Source organism: Syngnathoides biaculeatus, chromosome 17 (assembly GCF_019802595.1).
Source record: "Syngnathoides biaculeatus isolate LvHL_M chromosome 17, ASM1980259v1, whole genome shotgun sequence".
NCBI lineage: Eukaryota > Metazoa > Chordata > Actinopteri > Syngnathiformes > Syngnathidae > Syngnathoides > Syngnathoides biaculeatus.
Genome location: NC_084656.1, coordinates 22259892 through 22278092, shown reverse-complemented (window position 1 = coordinate 22278092; position 18201 = coordinate 22259892). Strand labels below are relative to the sequence as shown.

The following is an 18201-nucleotide window of genomic DNA, read 5'->3' as shown; positions in this document are numbered from 1 at the left end:
CATCCATCCATTTTCTTAGCCGCTTATCCTCACAAGGGTCACGGGGAGTGCTGGGGCCAATTCCAGCTGCCAACGGGCAGGAGGCGGGGTACGCCCTTGAACTGGTCGCCAGCCATTCGCAGGGCACACGGAGACAAACAGCCGCACTCACAATCACACCAAGGGGCAATTTTAGAGTGTCCAATTATTGTCGCATATTTTTGGGACGTGGGAGGAAACCCACACAGGCACGGGGAGAATACGCAGTCCGAGATCGAACCCGGGAACTCAGAACTGTGAGGCCAACGCTTTCCAGCTGAACCGTGTTGCCGGTAAATCAAGTCCAAGTCAACTGAAAACCGTTTGAAGAGTTAGATTTTATTCAGCAACACTTGTATACATTTCCGTCTTATTGCTACGTTTCTTTACAGTAGATTTGCATCAAGCAATCAATCGTTCACTTATTTGACAGCGACAAATCGGGACACGTTGCTTTCCACGCTTCAGCGCAAGTGCTAACACTTGCAGGAAGTAAACACAACGAGCTACACAGAATAGAAGTACATAGAAAACATTCAGCATTTAGTGTCATAGTATCTGACTTCAATATTAAACATTGAAATATCATTTAAATGTTTATTGATTACTGCTATTCTCACCAGCACATTTGTGTTTTTTCATCCCATCCTTACAGGAGAAACTTTGGCCGCAACCGGCGCAAGCAAACTGCTTCTGGCCGATGTTGCTTCTCGTGTGCGCGTTTAAGGTGTGCTGTCGGGTGAATCTTTTACCGCAACCTGAGCAGGAAAACGGTTTCTCACCCGTGTGCGTGCCAATGTGCGTCTTTAAGTTTTCCTTTCGTGAGAATCTTTGACCGCATATCGAGCAGGCAAAAGGTTTCTCGCCGGTGTGGCCTCTCGTGTGTTTTTTTAAATATTCCTTCACAGAAAACTTTTGACCACAAATTGAACAGGCAAAAGGTTTCTCGCCGGTGTGCGTTCTGGTGTGCGTTTTTAAGGTTTCCTTTCGCGAGAATCTTTGACCGCACACTGAGCAGGGAAAAGGCTTCTCGCCGGTGTGCGTTCTTCGGTGCGTTCTCAAGTTCACCTTCTGAGAGAACCTTTGACCGCAAACTGAGCAGACAAAAGGTTTCTCACCGGTGTGGGCCCGTGTGTGTATTTTCAAGTATTCCTTCGTGGAGAATCTCTGACCGCACACGGAGCAGACCAAAGGCTTCTCTCCGGTGTGAATACTGGTGTGCGTTTTTAACGTTTCCTTTCTAGCGAATCGCTGACCGCAAAATGAGCAGACAAAAGGCTTCTCGCCGGTGTGTCTGACAGTGTGCGTTTTGAGGTTTTCCTTTCTTGAGAATCTTTGGCCACAAACTGAGCAGGCAAAAGGTTTCTCCCCCATGTGTGTTTTTGTGTGTGTTCTTAAGTGTCCCTTACAAGAGAAAGTTTTGTCACATTGTGTGCAGGCAAAAGGTTTCTCCCCGGTGTGGATTCTCACGTGCGCGTTCAAGTGTCCCTTGTGCGAGAATGCTTTGCCACATTCCAAGCAGGCAAAAGGTTTCTCTCCGGTGTGGCGTATCATGTGCCTTTTCAAAATACACTTGTAGACAAAGGTCCCCCCACATACGGAACATTTCCAGCGCTTTTTATCTGTCTGGAATGTCATATCGCCGTCAGACACATCATCGTTGTCCGAAGAGTTTGACGCCATGTTGTCACTCTCTGATATCGGCGCCAAGAGGTTGTCAGTTTGTGATTCTCCGCCACGGTCACCGTCGCCTTTTGCGCTGATGCCCGGAGACTCCGCCCCTCTGTGGTCCTCATCTTGACCTTCATCTTCGCTCTTCATAAAGTCCGTCGTCAACGGAAACTCCGTGATCTCGTCTTTAATGTGCGAGGAGTCGAACTCCTTTTTCATTTGGGGAGGATGCGCCTGCTCCTCTTTAACGTGGGGAGATTCTGGCTCCTGCTGCCCGGAACCGAGACGATTTTCACTGACGTCTGCAGGACACGAGAAAACAAACGTGGTTATACAACATGGCAAGCAAAATAATAACAATAACTGAGTCTCATCATAAAAATGTATTACACAAAGCAGTGATTGTCACCATGTGGGTCGGGCGGCCTAATAGCGGAACACGGACTCATTCTGGGCGGGTCCTGGTCCGCTGTCGTAAAAAACTACAGGGGGAGTCCTTTGTTTATCGAAATACAAACATCTTACTGTTCTCTATAACGAGTTTTTCAGCTGTAAATATGATTTTAATACTACTTCTGATCAGTGATATGAGGGCGTCTGAGGTAGCGGGGCAAGATGTGCGTGATGCTTTGCACACGAGGACCATGTTGAAATTTTTTTCCCTCCGCAGCATTTGAGGAGTTAAATACATTTTTTTTTTTTTTTTTTTACTGCCCCTAAATATTGCAGAGGGATTTCACCTCGTATGACCTCATGGTCAGTCAACTAGTTTTGCAAACACACTCAAATAATAACCTTGCACGCCATGGGGATAAAAAAAAAAAAAAACAAAAAAAAAACAAGTCATGCAAAATAAATACAACTGTTTACACTTTGATAAGCAGCGACAGCCACAACCCTTTTATATCAAAACTCGAAATGTAGAATTGGGTCTACATCACTTAATGATGTTTATATCACTTCTAACGTCATATCGTGCCCAGGAGAGGACACACACAAAATAAATAAAAATCCAAAATCCTGTACAAACAGAAAGTATTGTGAGAGCGAAAAAGTGAACAAACCTGCTGCGTGCGGCGACGCTCGAAGATTCTGGAAGACAGCTTGACGCTCGCTCTCTTGCTTTCCACAAAGTTCCTCCTCGGAGTTTGCCGTCGTTCTTGCAAACATTTTCGCAAGACTTTGCGCCAATCCGATGACAAAGGCGTCTGCCTCCTTAGCTAAGCTAAACTAAGCCAAGCTAAGCAAGGCCGAGAAGCTTCAACGCGCACCCAAACGAGTCCAACCGTACACGGGGAGCTCAAGATTGAGATTTTGCTCCCAAAAACCCAATTATGGACGCACTGGTTCAGTGCTACCAGGTTGTTGTTTTTGTTGTTGTTGTTGTTGGGGTTTTTTTTTTTTTTTCCAGAGAGATATTAGTCAAGGAACGGGCGACTCTGATTTGTATTGCGCATGTGCAAAAGGTCAGCCATTTTGATAGCAAACTACGGAAAGCTAACCAAGCCAAAATTAAGTACACCACATGTCCCGCGTCTTCAGTTTATGGCAGTAGCAATGCATTTATTGTAATTGTGGCTAATGCTGCGTTATGTCACAATTACAATAACGTAACAAATACATTAACTGTGGAACAGCAAATCCTGTCGTAAACTGTAGAACCTGTGCACTATTTAAAAGGGAATCCCGTGAGGGATTTACTTTTCATTTGAAAGATAACATTTTAACAGGCAAGCGCCAGAAAGGGAAGGGTAAAATATGTTACGTGAACGACTTTCCTAAAAAGAAGCAATCGAGAGAGAGAGAGAGAGAGACGTAGGAATGTTTGGGAAATATAAGACATCCGTTTTGACGTCATTACACGGAGACGTCGAGTAAATAATACGTCACACATTCGCCGTGAGTCACAGTTTGTGTGGATAAATGATCACCATCACCACAAAATGTACACCTTGTGTGCATTAAACATAACATAACATAACATACATACAAACACAAGTAGTTACTCTCCAATTTTTCTGATGCAAAAACGATTTTGATTGGTTAATCCCAAACCAGTCCTGTCCTCGTCGTTTAGGAGTGACAAAAATTGATGGAAATATTGTGTATGAAACGGTGTGGAAACAACATTTTTTGTTCTCCATGTGCCCAAATGCATCCCCCACAAAATGACAGCCGAATTACCACATAAAGGCAGACATTTTAGTATTAAATATTGCTCGAACCACAATATATATATATATCCCGCGAAATATATAAATTCAAACCACAATTATCTAGAATTTGGAACGGTGTAAGGGGAAACAGGCGACCGCGCCTCCTACCGTTCAGAAGAAATGTTGCAGGGGCTCAAAGCGTCTTCAGTATGAAAGCCGCTTTTGGGTACTTTGCAGTCATCATCATCATTTTTGGGAAGGAACATTGTCTGTAGGGAACGGGACTAGTTGGAACTAATAGTGTAAATATGACTACACGAAATCTATTATTACCTCTACTGCTCATACGTACATTCAATATTCAAAATAATCTCATTTTCTATAATTACAACGCTACACAGTTAACAGCTAAGGTTAGCTGTTAGCATGCTAACACACAGAAGTGAACAAACTCACCGATTTGCTCTCGAGTCTCAACATTTTAGGCGACAACAATGAACTAAAACTGTCTGTGGCGGGTGCGCCTACGAGCTACGAGTTCATAATATATCTGTCAATGCAGAAATGAGGGAAAATATGACTGCTTTGAGATTTTTTTTTTTAAATAATCGCCCACCTGCAACAGTTGCAACCGAGACTTTTGACCACACCTGTGCGCCGACGCGCCTTGATTTCAAGATTAATGACGTAACTCGCGACGTAAACCACGTTGTATTATCATATTTTATACCATTTTCAGCATGACGACGGAAGGGACAGAGAGTGATAAAGACGCCAATTTTAAAAAAAAAACAAAAACAAAAAATAACAAACAAAAAAAAAAAATCCCGTTTTTCCCCAAACACAAAATGTAATCATCAAGCCATTTACATCAACAATCGTGCCCCCCCCCAAAAAAACTGCTCCTTTGAGTAAACATTAAAAAAAAAAAACATTAGGGAAGGTTGTAACGTTTAATGACTGTCAAATTTCTTGACGTTTGTCCTCTTTTTCTTCTTCTTCTTTTGTTCTTCTTCTCCTTTTGCTTCTTCGTCTTCTTCTTATTCTTGCTGCCCTCTAGCGGTCAACTGTGAATTCTTCCGACTTAATCACATATCACCCCCAAATGCAGCAAATTCAATAAGTGATTATTTTTTTTCAATTCTTTGAAAACAAATGCCTCGGAAGTTTCTTGGACAATAATTTAGATCAGTTCAGGTCATTTTTCGTCTATCTGGGGGCCTTTGTTTACGCACTTATGTCCCGCGAATAGGCCTCCGAGTAGTCAGACTCGGCGTCATTCCCTCCGAAGAAGCACCCGAATATTCAACATTATTGACAGCCACAGGTTCAAATCTGCACGGACCTATTCGTCCGTCTTCCCGATCAACCGATGCTTCTGCTTCTTCATCGGATGAGGAGAAATCCGAGAAATCAGCGCTGACAATAAATTGCCGATATAAACAACCTTAGATGATATCTGATGAAAATCTTTATTTTAAAGGTACAGTACCAATGACAAGACCTATCTGATACATTGTTGTTTTCAATGAGTGGACTTCCCCTTTTAAATTTACCACGCGTCGCTTCTTCATCCATTTTTGCATTCCAAAGTTGGAGGTAAAACTGATCTTCAGATGCGCCTTTGAATGAGTCGCGCGAGTGCCCAAGCAATTCCGTGTGAGGAAGGGTCGCCGGTCCACTTTCAGACATTTATTTCCTGACATTCTCTTTATTTCTTCATACAATAAAGTGCTATTTTTTTCTCCATCGAGAACACGACGCAAATTGTGGCGCTTTGACATACAAGTTAATTGCGTCACTATCACGGTTTGAAGTGATTCGGCATTACATAAACACTTTTGTATTTCAGAGTTATAGATTATTCAAAGTTTATTTCAACCAAAGATTGACCAGATACGATCATTTAAAAAAATGAAGAAAAAAAAATGGATATATCGCTTTGTCACTTAGTCAACACTTGTCCACATTTGCATTGATTGTTCAATTCTGAGCCGCACACTTGTGTTTTTGAAGCTGTTCCTTACGGGAGAATCTTTTACCACAATCTGGGCACGGAAAAGGTTTCTCACCAGTGTGCTGTCTCGTGTGGACTTTTAAGGTTCCCTTACGAGAGAATTTTTCACCGCAAACCGAGCAGGAAAAGGGTTTCTCACCAGTGTGGGTCCTTGTGTGGTTTTTTAAAGTTCCCTGTCGAGAGAACTTTTGACCACAAACCAAGCAGGTAAAAGGTTTCTCACCGGTGTGCGTCCTATGATGTATTTTCAAACTTCCCGTTTCAGAGAATCCCTGACCACAAACTGAGCACGCAAAAGGCTTCTCGCCAGTGTGTGTTCTAATGTGTCTATTTAAGACTCCCTTTGTTGAGAACGTTTGATGACAAAGTGGGCAGGTAAAAGGTTTGTCACCAATGTGTGTAAAGGAGTGCGACGTTAAGCTGCCCTTGTGAGCAAACTTTTGCCCACGAAATGAGCAAGTAAACTGTTTCTCAACAGTGTCCATTGTTTTCCTTTCCTTATGAGATAATCTTTGATTGCTAACTGAACAGGTAATTGGTTTCTCTTCAGCGTGCGTTCTTGTGTGTCTTCTTAAGTTTCCCTTCAAAGAGAATCCTTGACCACATACCGAACAGGCAAAAGGTTTCTCTCCTGTGTGCGTTCTTGTGTGTGTTTTTAAAGTTCCTTTCTCAGAAAATCTCTGGCCGCAAATTGAGCAGGCAAAAGGTTTCTCTCCGGTATGCGTTCGTGTGCGTCTTCTCAAGTGTACCTTCTGTGAAAAACTTTGGCCACAAACTGAGCATACAAAAGGTTTCTCGCCGGTGTGGCTCCTTTTATGAATATCCAAGTATACCTTTTCAGAAAACGATTGGCCACAAACTGAGCAGATAAAAGGTTTCTCACCAGTGTGTGTTCTTATGTGTGATCTCAAGCTTCCCTTATGAGCGAATCGTTTCCCACAAATTGCGCAGGCAAAAGGTTTCTCTCCAGTGTGCGTTCTCGTGTGTATTTTTAAGCTTCCCTTTATGGAGAATCTTTGGCCGCAAACTGAGCAGGCAAATGGCTTCTCTCCCGTGTGGGTTCCTTTGTGTGTTTTTAAGGTTCCTTTCTGAGAGAATCTCTGACCACAGATCAAGCAGACAAAAGGTTTCTCGCCAGTGTGGATTCTGGTGTGCGTGTTCAAGTGTCCCTTATGAGAAAACATTTTGCCACAATCTGAGCATTCAAAAGGTTTCTCTAAAGTGTGGCGTATCAGATGTGTTTTCAGAAGAGACTTGGATACAAACGTTTTCCCGCACTGGGAACATTTCCAATGTTTGATCGTGCGAGGCGTCAAACCGCCTTCTGACTGTTCATCATCATCCTCATCAGTGTCGAGAGAGTGCGACGTCACGTCGTCTCTGTCGGATATCGGAGCCAAGAGGCCGTCCGCTCGTGGTCGTCCACGGGGGTCGGCGTCGCCTTCCGTTTTCGTGCGTCGACCTGAGCTGCTGCTCGGAGGCTCCGCCCCTCTGAGTTCCTCGCACTGCCCGTCGTCTTCGCTCTTCAAAACGGCGCAAGTCACCGGCAGCTCCGTGAAATCATCTTCCTCTTTGACGCCGAGCGGCTCTTCCTCCTCCCGTTTGACGTCGGCGAACGCGTGAAGATATTTTTCACTGACGTCTGCGGGACACACAAAGACAAGGCAAGTCTCTAGTCACTTTTAGTGATTTTTTTAAATCATATTTGAGGTTATTAGGTGAGCCGAAGGAGTGGAATAAGATTTACTGGAAATGGGGGGAAAAATAGAGCAAATACATTAATTGTAAAGGCATGTAAAGGAAAATTAATAGCTCAAGATCATGATTAGCAACAATAGCTAACGGGTTCCAAATTTTGATCCAATTTATTATGACTGGGCGTCACGGTGGATCAGCTGGTAAAACGTTGGCCTCACAGTTCTGAGGACCCGGCTTCGATCCCGGCCCCGCCTTTGTGGAGTTTGCATGTTCTCCTCCGTGCCTGCGTGGGTTTTCTCCGGGTGGGCATTCCGGTTTCCTCCCACATCCCAAAATCATGCAACACTAATTGGACACTCTCTAAATTGCCCCATCGGTGTGATTCTGAGCGTGGCTGTTTGTCTCGATGTGCCCTGCGATTGGCTGGCGACCAGTTCAGGGTGTGCCCCGCCTCCTGCCCCATGACAGCTGGGATAGGCTCCAGCGCTCCCTGCAACCCTTGTGAGAATAAGTGGCAAAGAAAATGGATGGATATTATGAATGCATAGTTATTCAAATTTGAGATAGCAATGCAAGTTGTGTCTAGATCAGGAGTGTGCAGCCGGCATTGGACATAAACTGTTCTATGTCTTTCCTTTACACTTGGCCCTTTTTGGCTTACCAAGTCGAATTAAAAAATCCTTCATGTTACCAGAACTGAAAAAATGTCAAACTCACACGACCAGTTTTAGTTCTACATGCCAAAACCCCGCCACAATCCAACCTGTAAACCGTGCCATCCACACGTTTTGGGAGTACCAAGATGGCGGCCAACTGGCTTCAACCAATCGACACCGCTCGATGTGTATGCGCCAGCCAGTCTTTTTATTATTATTATTTATTTTTTTTTTTTTATCTACACAAATGAACTCCGCGTTCTTGGACGGCAACAACGTCTCAAAGTGTCCAGTTGAGGAATCCATTATCAAATAAACGCGGGAATCTTGTTGAAAACAAACGAGAAAAAAAAGCACCGATGAGACAAGTGTGAGGAAAAAATGTCAACAAACCCGCTGGATGGGACGCAGCTTCGGGATACTTGGAAAGCGCGTCGAGTCGTCCACGTTGACGCCTTTTCTCCTCTTTGGGTCCACAAAGTTCCTCGGCGTCTTCATCTGTCGTTCTCGCGAACATGTTTACACGATGTTTACGCTTGACGTGTTCTCAGGGGCGCGTTGCTAACCAGCGCATCTGCTCCGTTAGCAGCTAGCTAGTTCAGCTAAGCTAAGATAAGCTAAGCTAAATGCCGAGAAGCTTCCGAGTGAAACGGACGCGAACATTCGACTCCATGAAATTATGACGGACCCGCCGTGGCAGTCAGTCCGTTCAGTGCTGATTTATGAAGAATTAAAAGATTCCTTGAAGTCTGTGTGCTTGCGTAAATCACGTACGCGAGACTTGCGCTCCACGGCAAGCCCACATGGACAAACTTCACGTCGCTCAGCACAAAAAGGGCGACAACTTGCCAAAGGAATGACTTGAATGTTCATTTGGAGAATACATGACAAAGTGCCACTCGAAGGGAAGCCACGGAGATGGAAATGAGTTTAAATCCACGAAGTAGCAACGCAAATCTTCAAACGGCACCCAAATGAGCTGGAATCCCGTTTTAGTCACGTGATGCAAACAGTCACCTACATACAAGAGACCTTCTCTTCATAGTAGTTTTCATTTATATTTGTATTTGTATTGCCTTCGTCTGTATTTTCCTTTTCATTCATTTTGGATAGATTCATGGATTGCATCGTAAATTCGACATAAAACTCATGATCTACAGTATGTGAAATAATTATGGCATGACTTGCACTGTTTAGTCCTTATATTTGTTCTTTCAATATATCTATATTTGTATATAACTTAAATTTGCGACTATGGCACCACTGATGCAAAACGTATCAATTGTTTTCGTCACAAATACATACTGGTGACATCTGGTGGCAGGAAGAAGAATTGAATGTTCTCACGTTAAATGGAATAAATAACGTGTTGATCAACCAATAATATGTAATAATAAATTATATAGCAATAACAAATGGGGATAATAATAATAGCAACAGCAATAATGAAAAATGTAAATAAAACATTTCAAAAGCTTGTATTTTATTATAAATCGACAAGAGCACTGTTTTTGGTGACATTTCAAATGTTAAATGGGTGCAACTTGGGGAACATTAATATACATTTTTGGGGGTAGGGTTCAATTTTTGGGGGGGGAACACATATACCAAAATTGCTCTAAAATTCTTCAGGAGTAAGATTTTGAAAGTTCTTCCTGTGTCGCTGATTCGATGCTGATCTTGTGTCGGAACACCTGACTGGAAAAAAAAAAATAAACGGCATTGTGCTGTTGACATATTAAAACATTTGCATACATGTCAATAAAAGAGCTTTACACTATATTTGGGGGATTGAATTTTTAATTGCATTTCATTTGGGAACATTTTGATTTGATATATCAAGTTAATTGAAGAACTACCACAGTTTTCCATCTTAACACAACGAGTCAAAGGCTCATTCGTTTACTTGACACGGACTTTGCAAAAATATTGGACCAACCCGAAACATTTTATTAAGCATGAGTGTTAATACTCAACCCGTGTTCAATGTAGGCAAGAATAGAGGAGTGTAGAATGTTTCAAATTGCTGTCAGAGTAATTCGCTTCATTCCCAAGCGTGCATGCAATGTCCATGCAAAGCTTCACTGGTCAGTGTTCGTCTTCCCAGGACACTCGTGGCCCTGAAGCTGATCGTTACGAGAGAATCTTTGCTCACAAACTGAGCACGTAAAGGAGTTTTCTCCCGTGTGCTTCCGCGCATGATTTCTCAAGCACTGTCTTGAAGACAACCGTTGGCCACACACCGGGCAGGCGAAAGGTTTCTCTCCCGTATGCTTTCTTGTGTGTCTTCTCAATTGCACCTTCTGAGAAAAACGTTTGCCGCAAACTGAACATCCAAAAGGTTTCTCGCCGGTGTGTGTCCTCGTGTGCGTTTTTAAGTCCACCTTCTGAAAGAACCTGTGGCCGCAAACTGTGCAGGCGAAAGGTTTCTCGCCCGTGTGTGTTCTAATGTGTATTTTTAAGTATTCCTTCCTAGGGAATCTGTGGCCGCACACCGAACAGGCAAAAGGTTTCTCGCCCGTGTGCGTCCTTGTGTGCCTTGCTAACTTTGCCTTGAGAGTGAACGCTTGGCCGCAAACCAAACACGCGAACGGTTTCTCTCCGGTGTGCGTTCTTATGTGTATTTTCAAGTTCACCTTCTGAGAGAACCTCTGCTCGCAAAACGAGCAGACGAAGGGTTTCTCGCCGGTGTGGGTCCTCATGTGTATTTTCAAGTTCACTTTCTGAGAGAATTTTTTCCCACAGACCAAGCATGGAAAAGGTTTCTCCCCGGTGTGGACGCTCTCGTGATTTTTCAAAGCAGACTTGGAGGAAAAGCTTTTCTTGCACTGAGAACATTTCCAGCGTTTTTTGCCAGTTTGGTGTGACAGTTTTTCATCATCGTCGTCGTCGTCGTCGTTGTGATCAGACGAGTGTGAAGTTAAGCCGTCACTATCTGATATTGGAGCGAGGAGGCCGCAGCCGTCTCCGTCAGCTTCCTTCTTCATGTGCTGATTGGAGCTGCTGCCCGGAGGCTCCGCCCATCCGTCCTCCTCATACTGACCCTCGTCTTCGCTCTTCAGAAGGACGCCGGTCACCGGCAACTCCGTGACGTCTTCCTCCTCTTTGACGCAGAGCAGCTGCTCCTCCATTTCGACGGGACGGGGCTCTTCGTCCTCTCAAACTCTTGTCGCCTGCTGCTCACGGCGAAGATTTTTTTTCCACTGGCGTCTACGAGACATGAAAAAAAAAAAAAAAAGACAAACATATGTGGTTTGGTAAAGCAAAGCCTTTTGTGACATTGACGTTATGTCTGGCCAGTCAAATTGGACAAGACGGGAGTCAGAAGATGGATGCTGCCTGTACACAATACAGGATGATCGTCCCTTATAATAATAATATAATATAATAACCCAGGTCCTCAGAACTGTAAGGCCAACACTTTACCAGCTGAGCCGCCGTGCCACCACAGTGTAGTAAAATAGAAGTACCGATCCCCTTTTTAATTGAGGTCTCCTTAGCAGTTGATTAATTATATTTGTTTCCTACAATCGCACTCACACAGGAGCTGCTGTCAGCCACGGCTCACACCCAGATACTCACATGCAAAACACACAAAAAAAAACATTTACACAAACAAAGCGTTTTCTATATATTTTGTGCATGCAGTTTAGATTTTTAGTCTTCAAAAACATCGACAAAAAAAAACGTGTTGAATCGCAAGTGCAAACCTACTCTGCGTAACACAACTCGAGGATTCTTCAAAACAGCGTCCGGTCGTTCTCCTCTTTTGTTTGTTGCACAAAGTTCCTCTTCGTACTTCACTTTGGTCCGTGGATAAATGTCTCTATTCAGAAGATGACGAAAACGCTTCAGACTTGATCTCTGCCGAGCGGCGTGTTTAATGAGCACAAAGGAGACTCCCGCAGCTAGCAAGCTAAGCTAAGAATGGTCGAGAAGCTTCGACGTACACCGAGACGAATTTAGATGGCAAGGAATACTAACAAAAAATTTTTACGTCTAACAAAACAATGATGAACGTAATATGTCGAGAATTAAATGTGGCAAGAATTATTTAGAAAAGAGCGTGTGATTGCGCGTCGAAACGTAGGCGGAAGTGCAGGTATGACGTCAACTGTACGGTATCTCCATTTGGACATACTTCAATATCAGTATTGCGAATTGCCTATCAACAGATACAAACGAATCTACTTCCTAGTCCATAATTACGTCGATAGACACATACGCTCTCGCCGTTTTGTATGAGCCACAATGCATAGCGATTGACGACATCCAAATATGTAAATGGGAGTTCCACAGGAACCCACTCAGTGTTTTTCCACTCCTTAAACACGAGTAGCGTTCACCTGAGAATTTCATCGAGGCCAATTAGTTAACTAGAAAAGAAAATTTGTCTTCAATGATTACAACGACAAGACAATGTACCACAGTTGTAAAAAAATGTTTTATTTCTTAAGCCAAGGCAAGCTACGCAAGAGAACCTTCAACCACAGAACTGGACACGAACGTATAACCGATAATGGGACAAGCCGAAAGAAACTTAAAAGAACTGACACGCTGTCTCGGGGATGCGACCCGCCCTGTATAAAATTCCTAATGAAATTGTGCAAAAGATCCGACGTGGGGAAGTAAATATTTTGCAAAACGCTTCACTCACTTGGTCAGCCTGTCTGACTGTCCTGTGGCGCCATCTAGTGACAAAGGTTTCACACTGACGCGTCAGAACGCGTTTCAAGCGCTGAACTCCAACCGACCGGCGATCTTAAGCCCCGCCCCCTCCCTCCCTTAGCTACAGTTGCCATGCCACGCAATCTTCCAAAATGGCGACTGAACATAATAGGTTCCAAATGGATCGTGTGATTGACAGGTCGGATAGGATCCATTTTTAATAAACATTGCCTCAAATCACGTGACATGAGACCAGGCAGCTTTGTTTTTAAATCAAATTTTCATTAAAAAAAAAAAAAAACTTCTTGACCTGGTTAGCAATTTCATTATCTAAATTGCTTTTTAGTCTGTTTCCCACTGTATGACGTCATTGTGATGGTCCACGTATAATTATTGTTTTTAATAGATTTAACTCCCATTTCATGTCTTTTCAAAATTATTTTCAGGTTATGCCATAGGCCAGTTTTAAGTTTACCCACCAAATTACTTGCAGTCTCTTTTGAAATCTTAGAACTTTTTTTTTCCCCCTACTTCCACACACTCACTCATGGAAGTTAATAACTGGAGAAAAAAAAAATATGTTTACACTTCATGGGGCATAAAGAGGAATTGCGCTTTTCGTAGAATGATTGTGTGGTCCTTAAAAGGACCTTTTTTTTTTTTTTTTTAGGTTTGCTCGACGGCAAGCGGAGCTCGGGATTCAACCTCCGAAGCCGTAGAGGGTCCGTCCTTGCCTCTTGAGGGCGTAGACCACGTCCATGGCGGTGACGGTCTTCCTCTTGGCGTGCTCGGTGTAGGTGACGGCGTCGCGGATGACGTTCTCCAGGAAGACCTTGAGGACGCCGCGGGTCTCTTCGTAGATGAGGCCCGAGATGCGCTTGACGCCGCCGCGGCGAGCCAGGCGGCGGATGGCGGGCTTGGTGATGCCCTGGATGTTGTCGCGGAGGACTTTGCGGTGCCGCTTAGCGCCGCCTTTCCCCAGACCTTTGCCTCCCTTGCCTCGGCCAGACATTCTTAACTCAGTGGAAAAAAAAAATCCCCAATGTCAGGCTGTCTTAGGGGTGGGCGTTCTTATATCGAGTCTGCGGACCTGAAAGAGTAACGTCGACCCAATTCACCGCCGCGTCACTAAACACAATCCAACCTTTGATAGCAAGCGCAATAACGCCGCTCTAATATCTAACCTTGTTTTTTATATTCCAAATTTTCAAACAATAATGTAGAAAATATATAGTTTCACATGCCTTATTCAATATTTGTCATGTACTTTGCATTTAAAATGCATGATACGATAATGAAATTAAACACGTTTGGGATTATCATATTTAAGGTGAAAATGTGAAATTTAAGACTTTTGCGTGTTTTTGGACTGGATGCTCACAATGAGGCAGCACATATTAATGGTGTTACAACGAAGCCAATTTTTGTAATTATAAAAAAATAATAATAATAATACTGCGGTTTATGATATTTTCAAATTGCGTTGCAGTGTCGAAAATCGGTAGTTGTTTTTGAAAAAGTAGTACTTTGACTACCGCTATATTTATTGTTAAACATTTAAACATTTTGGTGTTTGCAAATGTTTATGTACATTTTTATTTCTGCTTTGGCGTGCAACACATTTTGACAAGTATATTTTTGTTGATTTCTGCATTTGTGAGGCAAAGGGTGTGCAACTAACTTCAATAATTGGCAGACAAGATTTGAAACATGCTCGTTAAATCAGTTTTTAATGAACACTCACAGCAGGTCGATACTTTTTTTTTTTTTTACTTAAAATTTTAACTAACATAAAAAGAACCAAGAGCTCATAAGGGACCTGCAGTCATTGCAGTTACTTGATTCGTTATTTTTATGATTTTTTTTTTCCCCAATCTATTCTGAACCTCAAAGATTGCTCCGATGGATCAATTGATTGCATTGTGGTTATATTAATTTGTACAGGATGGTCGGGAGCTGTTTTAAGGGAAATCGCTCATTGACAACGTGGCCCATTCATTCATAACTTCCAAACCCAGAGCTGCTTCATTGTTATGTCCGTCATAATATAATATAATAAATAATAAAGGATAACTCTTTCAGAATCAAGTATGTGGCTCTTAAAAGAGCCGTTTTGGGGATTTGGTGACAAATCTACTTTGTTTTTCCGGCCTTCTCGGTCTTCTTGGGCAGCAAGACCGCCTGGATGTTGGGCAGGACGCCACCCTGGGCGATGGTGACCCCGCCGAGGAGCTTGTTGAGCTCCTCGTCGTTGCGGACGGCCAGCTGCAAGTGACGAGGGATGATTCGGGTCTTCTTGTTGTCTCGGGCGGCGTTGCCGGCCAGCTCCAGGATCTCGGCGGTCAGATACTCGAGCACCGCCGCCAAGTAGACGGGGGCGCCGGCACCGATTCGCTGGGCGTAGTTGCCCCTGCGGAGCAGCCTGTGGACACGACCCACCGGGAACTGAAGTCCAGCGCGGGATGAGCGGGTCTTAGCCTTGGCGCGGGCCTTGCCACCGGTTTTTCCTCGACCAGACATGTTCGACGAGTTTCTACAACACTGAGTTGATATCGGTAACCCGCGAGCAGCGGGGTCCTTATACACTCTGCTGCTCGTCACTGATTGGTCGGTCGATGCAGGGAAACAGTTGTCCAATCAGAAAAAGGCTCCCATCATCACCGCTGCTCTCCTTTCTGTAGCTTTGAATTTTTAGCCATATTTCAAAGACGTGTATTCTTTATGAGAACAGCTTAAAAACATAACTCGAAGTGACAACATTCGTGTGTTAATAAATGCTGTCAAGTGGTCTTCTGCAGTATTTTGTGGAAAGGCTATTCCACCTCATAGAGTGAAAATGTAAAAAAATAAAAATACAGAAAGCAGTTACAATTTCCTCATTGTAGTCTAAATAAAGACATATTTTAAAATTAATGCAATAAAAATGATGACATCAGGTCTAAGTCCTAAAAAAATCCAGCATTTTCTCTTTTTTTAAATTACCCCCCTCCCCATCCAAAAAAAAAAAAAAGATTGCCAAAAACTCAGACGAGCAAAAAAAAACAAAAAATGTTAAAATGGTTGTAAAAAATGTTTTATGATCTGACAGGGAGAGTGTCAGTCCATGCAAAAATACATCCAATGAACGGGATTTTGAGCATATTATATCTATGTTGTCATTTTAGTGTTTCAAGTCCTGTTCAAACAATCGCACGTATATAGATATAAAAAATGTTTGTAACTATTGGTATTATAATTGACTCTGAGTTGTTGTTGTTTTAGATAAATGAGCGCAGTGCATTTACCATTCTCAACTAGGAGCGCCAAAATGTGGGTCCCAGGAACCATTTTGGGTGGGTCACAGACACCTGAATAGAAAAAGAAATACATATTTTATACACGCATGATACATACATGCATATTTACATGTCTAGCCCCCATAGCTCAGTGGTTAGAGCATTGGTTTGGTAAACCGGGGGTCATGAGTTCATATTTCACTGGGGCCTCCACTCCCCGGCGTAAAAACTGTGCCAAACAAATGTGAGCGTTCATCTGAGATGTCAAGCCGAAAGAGATTTACATACATATTTACATGTAGTGATATTGGGATTTTTCTGCTCCAGTACACGGGTGGACTAAATTGCCACACCGCACGACAAGAAATGGTACTTCGGTCAAGCGACAGGCCTTCGGCGGCACTGCAACACATTTGAGTTGCTGAGATGAGGAACCGGATTAAGACACCACAAGGAAATGGTCCAGATTTCGCAACTCAATGCGGTTTGCCTCCGCACGCCCTTGGGCGACTTCCAGACCACATGACTCGCGATCTGACACAATAGACAAATGAGTGCGGTTTGCAAAAGACTATAAGCAGTACAACAAAAGAAATAAATGCAGTGGGGAATAAATGATTGCCATATTCCAGATGATGGACCCGCTGCAAATGCCAGCGATCCGCGTGGATTGGGAAGTACACGCGACCAGTCCAGACTGGAGACAGAAAGCAAAAACAATCACACCAGAGTTGTTCTCTACGTTTATTCAAAGAACATCAATTCTACTTGTATTAAAGTCCAGTGCTCCTAAAAATGGACTAATAATACTTAAAAAAATATATATATAAACTGTACAACGTAAGAGGTGATTGTTCCCAACTAAAGTTTATTACTGTTTTATAAGGTTTGAGTACAAAGTTGCATTATCTTGTGCAAAATGCATTACATTTGATTTATTCACTTTCAAAAATCATAAATGAAACATGACCACTATTAATTTAAAATCCAAACAGTCCTTTGATGTAACATTTTTGATTCCCCACTGATGAGTTTATTTAAAAATCACATCTCTGCATAAAATATAAAAACAAAATAAAAAGACTAAGAGCTTGTTATTCAGCTAATTAATCAAGAAAGTATGTTTGATGAAATATTGATAACGTGGGAAGAAATGTGCAGTTTAGATTGAGATGTGGTGGCTCTTAAAAGAGCCGTTGTGGTCGCGCGGCGGCCGCTTAAGCCCTTTCTCCGCGGATCCTGCGGGCCAGCTGGATGTCTTTGGGCATGATGGTGACCCGCTTGGCGTGGATGGCGCACAGGTTGGTGTCCTCGAACAGGCCGACCAGGTAGGCCTCGCTGGACTCCTGCAGGGCCATGACGGCCGAGCTCTGGAAGCGCAGGTCGGTCTTGAAGTCTTGGGCGATCTCCCTGACCAGACGCTGGAAGGGAAGCTTGCGGATGAGCAGCTCGGTGGACTTCTGGTAGCGGCGGATCTCGCGGAGGGCCACCGTGCCGGGTCTGTAGCGGTGAGGCTTCTTGACGCCGCCCGTGGCCGGGGCGCTCTTGCGGGCGGCCTTGGTGGCCAGCTGCTTCCTGGGGGCTTTGCCGCCGGTGGATTTACGAGCAGTCTGCTTGGTTCTTGCCATTTTGTCAACGTCGTCGACCAGAAAGTTGTGAGCGCGAAACGGGCGAGCGGCGAACTTTATCCAGCCGACACTGCGCCCATTGGTGCGTTCGGTAAGAGCCCGCGCGAAAGCTGCTCAACGATTGGATTACGTGAATTTGAATTAACCCAGTCACCACCCAGCAATAACCGAGCACCCAGGGCGCCGGAAGTAATCGGAACGGAGGAAACTATTTTGACATACACAAGCAGGGGATTGTGATTTATGAAAAATATGAGTGTGACGGTGTCATCTTCTCTTTTGATACATTTTGAGAGCCCTGCCGTGCACTTGTAATTTAAGGAGTTGATGAAAATGGACGATTAGCTATGAATATGACGTAAATAGTACCTTATATCTCAAGATATGATTTATGATTTTCACATCCATTCTAAA

General features: G+C 43.5%; 5 protein-coding genes across 12 annotated transcripts; all 5 read right to left on the bottom strand.

Moving 5' to 3' along the window:
* Nucleotides 1-337: 337 nt before the first annotated feature.
* On the bottom strand, nt 338-4718 carry LOC133490904 (gastrula zinc finger protein XlCGF26.1-like). 6 transcript variants are annotated; one of them, XM_061801593.1, is made up of 5 exons: nt 4462-4718; nt 4302-4376; nt 4014-4114; nt 2754-2848; nt 338-1991 (listed from the first exon to the last, which is right to left on the bottom strand). In XM_061801593.1, the coding sequence occupies exons 2-5, from the start codon at nt 4323-4325 to the stop codon at nt 616-618; spliced, it is 1596 nt and encodes a 531-aa protein (XP_061657577.1). In that variant the 5' UTR covers nt 4326-4376; nt 4462-4718; the 3' UTR covers nt 338-615. The 6 variants fall into 6 exon arrangements, with proteins under 6 accessions (XP_061657577.1, XP_061657576.1, XP_061657578.1 ...); XM_061801592.1 differs by having other exon boundaries at nt 4302-4395; nt 4462-4717; XM_061801594.1 differs by lacking the exon at nt 4302-4376 and having other exon boundaries at nt 4462-4717.
* A 655-nt stretch (nt 4719-5373) lies between these two features.
* Nucleotides 5374-9248, bottom strand: LOC133490903 (gastrula zinc finger protein XlCGF26.1-like). Its single transcript, XM_061801591.1, has 2 exons — nt 8610-9248; nt 5374-7504 (listed from the first exon to the last, which is right to left on the bottom strand). The coding sequence occupies exons 1-2, from the start codon at nt 8731-8733 to the stop codon at nt 5829-5831; spliced, it is 1800 nt and encodes a 599-aa protein (XP_061657575.1). The 5' UTR covers nt 8734-9248; the 3' UTR covers nt 5374-5828.
* A 96-nt stretch (nt 9249-9344) lies between these two features.
* Nucleotides 9345-12984, bottom strand: LOC133490906 (gastrula zinc finger protein XlCGF8.2DB-like). 3 transcript variants are annotated; one of them, XM_061801599.1, is made up of 3 exons: nt 12874-12982; nt 11931-12042; nt 9346-11426 (listed from the first exon to the last, which is right to left on the bottom strand). In XM_061801599.1, exon 3 carries the CDS (start codon nt 11345-11347, stop codon nt 10298-10300), a length of 1050 nt encoding a protein of 349 aa, XP_061657583.1. In that variant the 5' UTR covers nt 11348-11426; nt 11931-12042; nt 12874-12982; the 3' UTR covers nt 9346-10297. The 3 variants fall into 3 exon arrangements, with proteins under 3 accessions (XP_061657585.1, XP_061657583.1, XP_061657584.1); XM_061801600.1 differs by lacking the exon at nt 12874-12982 and adding an exon at nt 12442-12466; XM_061801601.1 differs by lacking the exon at nt 11931-12042 and having other exon boundaries at nt 9345-11426; nt 12874-12984.
* A 237-nt stretch (nt 12985-13221) lies between these two features.
* On the bottom strand, nt 13222-17835 carry LOC133515228 (histone H3-like). Its single transcript, XM_061847514.1, has 2 exons — nt 17437-17835; nt 13222-13902 (listed from the first exon to the last, which is right to left on the bottom strand). Exons 1-2 carry the CDS (start codon nt 17785-17787, stop codon nt 13585-13587), a joined length of 669 nt encoding a protein of 222 aa, XP_061703498.1. The 5' UTR covers nt 17788-17835; the 3' UTR covers nt 13222-13584.
* Nucleotides 14882-15557, bottom strand: LOC133515227 (histone H2A-like). Its single transcript, XM_061847513.1, has one exon. It carries the CDS (start codon nt 15402-15404, stop codon nt 15018-15020), a length of 387 nt encoding a protein of 128 aa, XP_061703497.1. The 5' UTR covers nt 15405-15557; the 3' UTR covers nt 14882-15017.
* Nucleotides 17836-18201: the final 366 nt, after the last annotated feature.